This window comes from Channa argus, chromosome 9, assembly GCF_033026475.1.
Source record: "Channa argus isolate prfri chromosome 9, Channa argus male v1.0, whole genome shotgun sequence".
Classification (NCBI taxonomy): domain Eukaryota; kingdom Metazoa; phylum Chordata; class Actinopteri; order Anabantiformes; family Channidae; genus Channa; species Channa argus.
The window spans coordinates 3,066,248-3,078,983 of record NC_090205.1 but is presented as its reverse complement, the minus strand read 5'-3'; the positions used below and the strand labels follow the sequence as shown (position 1 = coordinate 3,078,983).

The following is a 12,736-nucleotide window of genomic DNA, read 5'->3' as shown; positions in this document are numbered from 1 at the left end:
TTGGTTGATACTGTGTAGAAGCAGCTTTTGCTTTAATTACAGCCCTGAGTCTGTAGACACAGTAGAAAACCTGCACAGCGGCTGTAGATGAAGCACTGTTTGACTCTTCCTCACTGAACTGTTCAAGCTCAGTCACACTGGATGGTGACTGCTGGTGGACTGCAGTCTTCAGGTCCTTCCACAGATTTTTAGTCCATGCTTTACTGTAGGTATGGTGTTCTTTATATGGTGACTTGGATTGTCTTGATCCAGACATGCTGTTTGGCATTGAGGTCAAAAAGTTATATTTCGGTCTCGTCAGACCTTAAAAACTTCTTCCAGGATACTGATTCACCAGTAAGTGGACCTGCCACATACAGATGTATTCATACTACAGTTCTTTACACACAATCACTACACTCCACTTAACTAATTGTTTGACTTTGGAAACCAATTGGCTGCACCAGTGATAGTTTAGGTAAGTTACACTGAAGAGTGAGAATCTTTATGCAGTCACTTGCCGTTTTTTTCCCTTTTCTTTCAGCTATTGCTTTATGCTAAGAAAGTAGCACAGGTGCAGTGTGATCAGTCTGCTCTGGTGCCCTTAGTGAAACGTTCAGGGAGTGTAGGGCATCTGTGTTCTGGCAGCACCCAGTAGGCCAACGGCTTTGTTATCAATGGTTGACGTAACTGTTCACAGCAGGTCCAACGACCCTGCATCCACCAGGAAGTGTCCTCATGCTCCTGATGGGCTGTCTGCCACTGTGACATGCTAACAGTAACTTCTGCAAACCATTTTTCTGACAGTAAGTTGTTGCTTTCACTGTTAAATGTGTATTTTTAATGTAATTATCTTCTAAGAAGTCAGTAGCACAGTCACCGTATGGGCATTTCGGATCTTTAAAGGTTAAAATAACTGCAGTGGAAGATGCTAAATACTTAATTGTTTTCAGGAAACATCCGATAGTCTTGACACATCTTTACAAAACCAAACCAAAAATAATTAGATCATAAAACACTTCAAACCTTCTTTCCACTTGATCCTAAGTCTCACAAACTAAAGATGACAACACTCACAGTTGTTCCCCACTGAGTCCACCTCCAACATTATACAGCAGGTTTAGCTAAATCCAAACTTTATTTATGTAGAACCTTTTGTACAAATTAATGAAATTCAAAGTGCTTTACAGGTGGTTTGCTCTCGGCCTAGTCAAGAAGATGAGACTTTGGCAGAACTATCTGTGATTTCAGTCTGTTACAATTACTGTCCTTTCACTTGATTCCATTATACTAACTTAACAGATACGTTTGTGTAAATAGACTTAGAATTGATGGTTTTTGTCAAACAGGAAGTTTGTTCCATAGAACTAGTGTCAGATATCCAGGGTCAAAGCTGCTTCCCTACAGTCCAAGGTGGCACCACCACAGTGTTGTCAGTGGTGATGATCAGTGAGAAGTATAGGTGGGAGGATCTGTCTGTCTTTGAAATTTAACACATCATCAAAACATGCAACATACATTACACTAGTTTTTACAAAAGCTGTTATGAAGTCAGACATTATGTGCTGTCTTTAGAAAAAAGGGCCAATCAATCTTAGAGAGACTGGAGACTCGAACATGCATTTTAGACACTGTAGTAATGTAATACAAGTGAACACAAGATACACACTTGATCTTGTATTAACAAACCAACCAAAATCTGTGAATGAATTGACTGAACAACAAACTACCTAACTAATTCTCAGTCTCCTCCTCTAATTCCTCTGTCTTTTGAATTCCTGTCCCTGTTGATACTATTATTGAACATTTATCCACCCAGTCTGTGACCATCTGCTTTCACTTCACTTCATTTTATTTTTATCACTATACTTCACATGTAAGCGTCTGTTGGAGTGTTTGTGGACATTTGTGGAAGAGAGACAGAATGTAAATTGTACCACATTCATCAAAGTTTACTTCTTATTTACTTCTGTGTAACAGAAGTCACGGTGTGGTGCTTGTGAAAACAGACACAGAGGAAAAAACAGTTTGTAACCAGAAGCCGAATGAGAAACAGGACAAACTCAGACTGGAAATACACAGATTAGATATCTGCAGCAGGGAGTGTGTATGGCTGGTTACTAATAATAAGCACAATCACTGGAAATAATGAAGCATCACTTCAATCAGGAGAAAATCCAACAGATTATCTGACAGTAACAACTTAAGAACTGCACATTTTCACCGTTTGGATTTGTGAATTCACTCACTGAAGAACATGAACAAATGAATTTCTTCGTTCATAGAGCAGATCACATTTCAGTCACTGCACAGTCTCTGTTTACAGCATGTTGGTCTCACGGGAGCCAGGCTGCAGTATCTGAAGAGAGAAAATGAGTCTGATAGCTTTTCTAAATCAGGGTTAGAACAAGGCGTAGATCACAGGGTTCAGACAGGGGTTAATATGTAACAGGAAGACACCAAAGGTTGTATGTAACTTATCAACAGAGATATGTGGTACAAAAAAGATGGAGAAATATGTGTAGAGACAGATTAAGAACACAACTACAACAACACACAGAGTCCTGGCTGCTTTCAGCTCAGATTTCTTAGTCATTACAGGCCCTGAATGCTGGAGTGTGACGGCTGCAACATGAGAGCGCATGGCAAGAGCCTGAGACACAGCTGTCACAAACACTCTCATATACAGAATAAAGATCACAGTGACTGGAGCAAGAGATGTCAAAAGCGCATCAACAATTCCTGAAATGTTTTCAGTGCCTGCCACACATCTTACATAGCAGGGCCTGGAAAGCACTGGTTGAGTCAAGAAGTCCTTTAAAATGAGACAATTGTAGACAAGAGAACATGTCCAACATATACAAATCCACATTTTAACTCTTGTCACGGTGACTCTGGTTGGATAATGCAGAGGGTCACAAATAGCCACATAGCGGTCGACTGATATAAGAACCATGTTTCCTAATGAGGCACAGAGAGCGATTGAGCTCACATAGACATTTAGAGAACACATGGTGTCACCAAGAAACCAACAGGTTGTAAGTCAATTAACTTCTACCGTTGACTCAAAGCCCAAGAGAAAGTCAGACACAGCCAGAGAGAGGAGGAGGAGGTTGGTGGGTGTGTGCAGCTGCCTGCAGGGAGACAAAGACATGTAATGTAATATCAGACATTAATGTAAAGGGATATGTCTTACATGTGGCACATCTGGACATTTAACATTCAAAAACATTGTCAGCAAAGCAGAAAATACGTCTGGTGTCAAGATGTGAAGTTATATACACACTAACTAAGTAACATTTTCTTGTAAATCAGACTGTTCACACAAAGAATCAATTGTAAGTTTTCAGAGTTTATTTCTGCCTGAAGTGGGAGACTGAGATGATGACGAGCAGAATGAGAATCACAGTGAACACAGAAAAGATGAACAACACAAAATACAGTGTGGCAGTTTTAGACTGATAGTGCTTTGGTTTCTTGCACAAGGCATTGAGGATTTGTGGAAAGCAGAGATCCTCCATTCTCAAAAAGAAGAGGAGGAGAAGCTGCAGCCTTTGCAGCTTCTGACTGAAAATCCGTCAAACAACTCGGCCGTTTCGGCCTTAACAATCATCCCTCCCATTCTCTCTCTTTCTTTCTAAATACATGAGACCCTCATCACCATGTTGGCACTGGGCGCCTCCGTCGGCAGCAGCCTTTCCAGCAGCTCCATGTGTCTTTTTCTTTTTTTGTGTATTTGTGTAGTTTTTGTGCCTCTGTTGCATCAGATTAGCATCTTTCCTATGGATATGGATTCTCACATGCCAAAAGTTGTTTATTCTTTAAAGCCACCACTTGACCACTTAAAACAAAGTCTTGTGCTGGTGTGGTTCCCTGTTTACCTGACGAGGCCCTATGGTGGCTGCAGAGCCAGCCCTAAGCTAAAGGCTAAGCAGCTAGCGAGGAAGTGGCAGAATAAGCCGTTGGTACCTTCTGTGATCAGGGGAAATGGAATCTTGCTACTGGAGAAGATCGACAATTTGGCTGCGCTGGTGAAAAATGTCAAGATCTACAGAGAGTGTTGCTTGTTGTGCTTCTGTGTAACATGGCTCACTACTAGCATGTGGTGTTTGAGTTCTCTTCATTGGATTTTTACCCCACTTGTAAGTCAGTCCCTACACTGACCAGAACAAAACAGGTAGGATGGAAGTGAATCAGGAAGTTTAAAGATCTTCTTCCAAGTTGCATCAGCTAAAAAGACAGTGCTATATTTTAGTTGCCATTAGACAAAAGCCAGTATTGTCTGGACTGAACCATTTCCGGGAGTCAAAAGAGGAATATGCTGACGCAGTCACTGATGTTGCTTTACAATTCACTCTGTCAAGGAAAATTAACCGGGGCTGAAAAGCTTAGTTCTAGAAAGTCATTATGCTGTTGCCAAGTCTTTAACAAATGAAAGTAGTCGAGGTTATGATCAGCCATGAGATCGTTGATCAAAGAGCTTTTGTTGGAGATTGAGTGGATTTTAAACAGCCCAAATGCAGATGTAGTGTTGATCAATCTGACCAAGCTGGCTAGCACCCTGAAACCAACAGTCCAATCTGGTTTCCTGGGTGGATGAGGGATTGAGGGCCAGAGTGACTGTATAGGCTTGAAATCATCATACCTGTACATGTTTGTACATGTTCCTCAGTGAGTGAATACAGGTCCAAACAGTGAAAATGTGGAGTTGTTACTCTCAGATAATCAGTTGTTTTTTTTAATCGTGTCAGTACATTTGAAGCTAGGCAAATTAAAATAATATAATCGAAATAATAGAAGAATAATCTACAACGTAAACCTGTCACTTTAAAATCTTCTCCTTTCAGGAGTCGCCACATCGAATCATGTGCCTCCATCTAACTCTGTCCTCTGCATCCTCTTCACTCACACCAACTAACTTCATGTCCTCCCTCATTACATCCATAAATCTCCTCTTTGTTCTTCCTCTAGACCTCCTGCCTGGCAGCTCCAACCTCAGCATCCTTCTACTGATATATTCACAGTTTCTCCTCTGAACATGTCCAAACCGCCTCAATCTGGTCTCTCTGACTTTATCTCTGAAACATCTAACATGAGCTGTCCCTCTGATGTCCTCATTCCTGATCCTGTCCATCCTCGTCACTCCCAAAGAGAAGCTCAACATCTTAAGATCTGCTACCTCCAGCTCTGCCTCCTGTCTTTTCTTCAGTGCCACTGTCTTTATGACCTTCTCTGTACTTCTCCATCAGCATCCTCAAAGCAAATACTGCATCTGTTGGACTCTTTCTAGGGATGAAACCATATTGCTGCTCACAAATGTTCACCTCTGCCCTTAGCCGAGCTTCTACTACTCTTTCCCAAAACTTCATTGTTTGGCTCATCAGCTTTATTCCTCTGTAGTTGCCACAGCTCTGCACATCTCCCTTGTTCTTGTTCTCCATTTCTCGGGCATCCTCTCACTCCAAGATCTTGTTCCAAGAACAAATTAGTCAGAAACTCTACTGATCTTTGCTACTTCCTGCTCCACACCAGTCACCTCTTCTACTCTTCGTTCCCTTTCATTTTCCTCCTTCATCAACTCTTCAAAGTTCTCCTTCCATCTTCCCATCACACTCCTGGCACCTGTCAATACATTTCCATTCTTATCTTTAATCACACTAACCTGCTGCACATCCTTCCCATCTCTATCTCTTTGTCTGGCCAACCTGTACAAATCCACCTCTCCCTCTTTAGTGTCCAACCTAACATACAAGTCCTCATATGCTCTTTGTTTGGCCTTTACCGACTCTACCTTCACCTTACGCTGTATCTCCCTGTACTCCTGTCTACTCTCTTCAGTCCTCTCCGTGTCCCACTTCTTCTTAGTTGATTTTCTGTTTCTGTATACACTCCTGTACTTTTTTGGTCCACCACCAAGACTCTTGGTGGACTTTCCTCTTTCCCGATGACACACTGAGTCTCTCCTACCTGTCTCCCTGATCACATTAGCTGTAGCTCTAGCTGTGAACCTCCTCTCCATTCTCAGGTCTGTTGCAGTCCATGTAAGCCTGACACATCTGGAGGAGAACACCGATGTACGAATGGTGTACTGTACGTGACCTTCAGTGGATCGGCTTGTCAAAACTCATCTGTTCTTTCAAATGTTAATAAGAGGAGAAATCATGAATTATTATTTAACAATTAATGCCCTTTAACCTCAGCTTAGCCTTAGCTGTGTACAGTTGTGTCCACCTGCTGAATATCACTGAAGCAGATGCAAACCTGGTTTCTGCTTTGTGCAGTACTGCAGTTACACTTTTACGCTTTGAAAGGTAAAGTGTTATAGTATTTGCCTATTTTTAAAAAGTATATATTACAATTCTTTCTACACTTCATTTCTTTAAGCTAATCAATGTCCACGCTTTACTGAGATTGAAGTTACCTAACAAGAAAACTGATGTGTTTTCATGCAGCACTTTCACAGCTCTCATTCCAGGAGCACACAGCTGGATTTATGGCAGTAAACATACAGTTTATTGTACCTAAATATCTGGAAGACATCAGGGAAATTTTATCATCTTCACTTAAACCTACTGGCTGGACTGTGGTCTCTCAGGTGCAGGGTTTGAGGAACTTGGTAACTGCATTGGTGGCACAAAAAAAAAACTTGTTATTCACACACACACACACACACACACACACACACACACACACACACACACACACACAGTGCATTACCCATTACTGCACTCCGTCAGTGCCACCTGCTGGATGAACAAGATGTTCCAGCTCAGGACTGATTCCATCAGACTTCACATGAGACATTTACTCAATCTTAAACATTGTGATGCGAACGTCCCCATTCACAGTGATGACTGAGTACTGCTCCGCACCTATGCGGTTGGGGAACTGAATCTTAGAGGCATCGGGTAAAGTCACCACAAACTCAGAGCGGAATTCAGTGATGATCTGCACAGATTGAGAGACGGTGACAAAAGAGAAAAAGATGTTACACAATTCTCATTCCATCACTGTACCATTAGAAATAAGTTACACTCATCATCAAACACCCACACAGGCACATTTAAGACTCTAATTAACAGTCATTGATACGAGTCACGAATTACACACGACGTCATCAGACTAAAGTGAGAATATAACAAATTTCACTTGTCTTTCCAAAATCCCACAAACGGCACCAACAAAGCACATCTGCCACAGCTGCATGGCTGCTATCAGCAGATGCTCCACAGGGTTTTCTCTTGACAAATCTTAATAACTGGATCAATTTATCGAGTGAATATCATACGTCCGCATACTTACAAGCATCTTTTCTTTATTTCAGTTTGATTTTATAGTTTTCTGAGAGTAAAATTGACATCAAATATAAACTTTATTGCTAAAATATTATATACTGACACGTAAAATAAATCTTTTCTCTCGTAATTTTCTGGTAAATATATTTACCTTGTTCCCATTTGTTGGGTTTCTCTAAGGTCTTGATATCACACTGTAAAGTGCCTTTGGACGACTGTCGTGATCTGGTGCTATACACATGAATTAAATCCTTTATGTTAATTTATGTATATAAAGCAAAGGGAGCATCTCCAGTTGCCATTGTTTGCTGCTGCTGACACGATTAAGCAGATTATCTATTCACAGATAACATCTCACCATGAATCCTCTCCTCTGCCAAATGGAAAGGATTTCTCAAGATGCTCAGAACCCCAGCGGCCTCCTTGGTAAGAGTTGCAGACTACTATATTTTCATCGTCCTGGAACTTAAAGCGAGGGTTAATCTGCAGAGCAATGTCCTGCTTGTTGGGGCCAATATTCACTTCAAACCTTCAGCACAAAGAAACACAGAAATGTTCATTTCTATGGAAAAGGTAACAGGTGAGTCAGTGTGATGTCAGTAGTGATGTAGAGAATGGCCTTTATGTTCAAGTCAGTTCGGGCATTTACAGAGAAAATCAAATAAACGTGTAAGTAAGGAACGAGGAAAATACATAGAAATGAAAAACAAAAGAACATGTTTCATGATTTAACTAAAGAAACTAAACCAGACTGAAAACCAAAACTGAATTTTTTATCCTCATTTTAATGAAAGCAAGGAACAAGATTAGATTTGCCTCATGACTTTACATCTTTAAATCACTTCAGTCACCTTGAAAGAAAACTGTAAGATTAATTTTTTAATTTTGCTTTTTTACCCTGAAATGTCCAGACAGTGTTTTTTTGATTACTACTTACTGTGTGGCATTGGGCTTGGGAAACCCAACAAGAGTCAGGTTTTGCCCGGTGTTGAAGGACGTGTTCTCTATCAGCTAAGTCTGTGCAGATGAAGATTAATGGTAAATGTTAAACGTTCTGCACTTATAAAGCACTTTTCTACCTATTGGCTCTCAAAGCACTTTTCACTGTTTCTTATTCACCCATTCACACTCACAATCACACACACATTCATACACTGATGGGGGAGCTGCTATGCAGCTGGCCAACACTCACCGGGAGCAACTAAGTTGAGGTTCAGTGTCTTGCTCAAGGACACTGACATGTGACCAGAGGAGCTGGGGATCGAACCAACAACTGTGGAATTGGTGGACAACCGCTCTACCTTCCTGCGCCACAGTCAACCTGGGGTGTGTTATTTTCTGGGACTGTAATTCTAGATTTTCCTAGTTCCATTTATCATTTCATCTACAAAAAAAAAAAAAGAAAAGTGGCCTCAACCAACTCTCCAGTCCTCATTTCATCCATAGAAATTACAATATGTGTTTTAGATTAAAAGCTCATCGATAGTTTGTTCACAGATTCTGTTTTTTCACTGCACCATTGTAGCTTTTGCCCTTTTCCTCAACACAGCTTCTACCAGAACATTAACATTTAATCATTTTGCAAGGAAACATTAAATTATTGTATCATATAGCCTGACTAAAGTGTCTAAATTGTTATTTCTAATAAAGTCCAAAGCTTTATAGCTCTAAATATTTCAACACTATGATCTTTCAAAAATGGAACATAATTAATTGAAATGTCAAACAGAAAAAACAATAAGAAGTAGCATAAAAAGTTGGAGTTAGCTGGTTATACGGCCCATCCTCACTCCTGAGGCGTCACAAAGTGACGCGTCGTAAAGCCCCTTTATGCTACATGCTGACACATAAGGTATCCGTTCATGTCTGTGAGTGAAGCTCTGAGCTTTCAGTGTACTAAAAATATACTTAACAGTGTGGGAGGGTGTAGGGTCCCTCCCACATTATCAACTATATTTTCCTGTCATACTGCAGAGAGGAGCCTACAGCTCTCTGATTTCTTCACTAAACCTTCTTCATTAACCACATCCGCAAAGATGAGAGTAAGTATCAAGGCAATACAGGATTGTTATCCTGCAATTTATTACCCTCAAAACAAATTGAAAATAATCAAGAATATAGAGATTTTAAACATGATCAGAAAGTAAAAAATGTACACAGACCATAGTCTTCTGTAGTCAAGTTGTTTTTAAGTATTGTTAGTGCTTCTCAGTCATGGTATGACAATGGTACATTTCTGCCAATATCAGAAACACGCTGGACCAGCTGCCTGTAGCTGCAATAATGTGTCTAGTAAAATCCAGTAGTGTTAAAGTATCTTATCAGTCTTCTTCTCTGCACAGAATATGATGCTAAAGACCACCTTCGGGATTGGCCAGACCCTGACCATTACTGGGATCCCCACCCTTAAAGCTACACAGTTAGTAGTAGTTTCTTGTTAAAAAGTAAAACTGATCATTGAAACACGTCCTTGTGTTAATTTCCTTCTTTACTTTCTGTACTTGTTCCATTTTCCCTGTAAAATGCTTTGACTGACCTGAGCATGACGGCCACTACATAACCACTGACGTGGAACCTGTTTTATTTGATGACTACGTGTTCTGAATGTGTTGCTCAGCACATTATATGTTTGTCTTAATACTTAGTGCACTGTGTCGTTTATTGTAAAGATTATGAGTCATGTTAAAATGTAATATTGTTTGTTTATTTGTGCTGCAGTTTTGCAGTGAATATTGGCCCTGATGAGGATGATGTTGCGCTGCATGTCAACCCTCGTTTTGACTACTATGGGGACCAGAAACAAGTCGTTTTCAACTCTTGCCAGGGAGGCAGTTGGGAAGAAGAGATACGTGAGGGAGAGTTTCCTTTCTTCCATGGAACTGAGTTCAAGGTGAGTGTTCAGGGTTTGACATCTTGTGCAGAGACAGCAGGCTCAAAGTGTCGAGAGACAAAGTGAGATGCATGTAGCTGCCATTGTCTGTATCAACTTCCAACTAGTGATTTCCACTCCAGTAGCTGCTGTTTGTGGCCACTGAGCTGCCACAGCAGGGGACACTGTAGGTGACAGCTGCCACATATGCAAATCGTCTTTTAAACAACCTTTGCAGAATGTACAAAAAAGTATTTAAAAAGTCTGAACTTTTGTCTCTGTCTCTCCAACTGCACAGATCGTCATCAAGTTCACTGGCAAGGACTTCGTGGTGAGTTTTTCCGATGGCTCCAACGTCGTCTTCCCCAACCGCATAGGTTTACAGCAGTACTCGGTCATCAGCGTTGATGGGGATTGTAGCATTACAAGCTTTGCCATTGTGTAAAGTTCCACCTTTACAGGAAGCAAAATCTGTTTGTGCTTTTCATTTTGTGTGATTGATTGTTCATCATCATCTATTAAAGCACAAGCTCTTATAAACATGTGTACGCTGGTTATTGCTAAACAGTCAAGTGCATGATTTCTGCAGTTATATTAATTTATTTTGATGAGCTTCTGCCAAAAACTGCACATTACTTTCTACCTTTTCATTATTCATGTTACACTCACTGCCTTCTCCTCACTTACAGTACTGTTCAAAATAATAACAGTACAATGTGACTAACCAGAATAATCCAGGTTTTTAGTATATTTTTTTATTGCTACGTGGCAAACAAGTTACCAGTAGGTGCAGTAGATTCTCAGAATACAAACAAGACCCAGCATTCATGATATGCAGCTCTTAAGGCTGTGCAATTGGGCAATTAGTTGAAAGGGGTGTTTTCAAAACACCAAATCATAATGTCCTCATAGCAACGGGGAAAGTTTCTATTGCCAAGCAGAAAGGTCTCAACCAATCTGTTGATGAAGTCATGACAAGATCCTTAGCTCTGTGTGTGTGTGTGTGTGTGTGTGTTTGTGTGTGTCTGTGTGTGCGCATGAAGGCCCAATGCATCTAAAGAACTTTAAAGTTAGATAAAATACATTGGCCCATAATTACTGGGTAATACTGATGTATTCTGTTCTGGCTGACAGGAAATAAGCTATTTTTATACATTTACAATGCTTAATCCATAAATAGAATAAAACCAATAAAAGAAAATAGAAATTTAAAGCCTTTTCAATGGGAAAGTGACTGATGTGTCAGGGGGCTAATTTATGGATTCAACATGAAGGGGAATATTTTTGGTAGCAAGATAAACGGTTTGACCTGGATTGCAGGTGGGGGCCGGGACTCTCAGATGGTCACCTAGCTGCTTGTCCCTGTCCGCAGCCCTGAGCACGGCGGCCCGGGTTTCCCTCCGGTTTTCAGCAGCGATGGATGTTCATCTGAACCGAGGGAACAGCGATTTCTGCCTCTTGCTGGGAAACAGTGGCGGCTGATAGCATAGGGAAGCAGAGGAGGTAGCTGCTGTTTCATGTCTCCTGGATCCACTAGACTGGCCAGATTGTTCTGTCACAGTTCCAGTGGTGTAGTATGACATGGACCCAAAGTGGGTGGTAAACAGTGGTTTATTCATAAGAACTGGGCAGGTAGGAGCAGGGGGAAGAGGAATCTATTTACTCTCATTTTTAAAAACTTGGATGTGTGATTTTTATCTGATCTCAAAAACATGAAGATAGTTACCAAAGAATCTGTGAAGCTTAAATGTGTCCACATGATTCAGAAACACATTCATGTTATGTTTTCACAAATTCACCAGATACTATTAAAGGTCTAGTAAAAAATGAAAATACAGAAACATGAGCAAACTAATGCAACAAACGTGTTTTGTTTTCTAATTTTTCACTATGACCACTGCTTTGGGGATCCCACAGGTTCCTGAGGTTTTTTCCTTCTTTTTACCTTAAAGGGGTTTGGGCACATTTACTTTATTTGATTTACGGTAAAGGTAAAGGACAGAGGGCGTTTTTGTGGAGCAGACTGTAAAACCCACTGGGGCAAAACTCCCCTTTGACATCAGGAGATTATATTTTGATTTGATAACATTTTAATTTTTCTGCTGATGTGAAATAGCTTGAATTGTCACAGTGCTTAACATTCAACATTGACATTGGTTTGTTTGCATCAAATGACAAAAAACTATTTTCAGTTGGAAAAAGTTACTATCCTCATTTAAAATGACAAAAAACATAATTTCACAACATAATATTAAAAGCACATTCAGCTGATATAAAAATGTTCAATGTCTATCTATCTATCTATCTATATAGACATATATTTTTTTGACCCTATGGTTGGTAGGTGGCCCCTCTACCAACTGAGCAACCCCCCCCCTCCAGACTTTTACATATAACTGTCAGTATTTTACTAATCCTTTTTATGCCCTCATAGACCATGTTGGTACTTCTGATAGTGACCAGCTGAACGTGCATTCTTATGATGTTAGGTTTAGTGTTACGATTGGATGAGGGCATTTCAGTATATGAAGATCCAAACGTAACACTAAACCTGATATGATGTAAAATTCGTTTTGATGCATAACATCCCATT

General features: G+C 40.4%; 2 protein-coding genes across 2 annotated transcripts in view; one reads left to right on the top strand and one right to left on the bottom strand.

Moving 5' to 3' along the window:
* Window positions 1-10,603, top strand: part of LOC137133307 (uncharacterized) — a 68,496-nt gene extending 57,893 nt beyond the window's left edge. The window contains exons 2-3 of the mRNA XM_067516798.1: window positions 9,993-10,164; window positions 10,442-10,603. Of these exons, the coding sequence (XP_067372899.1) occupies window positions 9,993-10,164; window positions 10,442-10,588 (319 nt within the window). The 3' untranslated portion in view covers window positions 10,589-10,603. The remainder of the gene's footprint in view (window positions 1-9,992; window positions 10,165-10,441) is intronic.
* On the bottom strand, window positions 5,776-9,784 carry LOC137132800 (beta-galactoside-binding lectin-like). Its single transcript, XM_067515788.1, has 5 exons — window positions 9,776-9,784; window positions 8,212-8,285; window positions 7,633-7,803; window positions 7,086-7,101; window positions 5,776-6,927 (listed from the first exon to the last, which is right to left on the bottom strand). Exons 1-5 carry the CDS (start codon window positions 9,782-9,784, stop codon window positions 6,784-6,786), a joined length of 414 nt encoding a protein of 137 aa, XP_067371889.1. The 3' UTR covers window positions 5,776-6,783.
* Window positions 10,604-12,736: the final 2,133 nt, after the last annotated feature.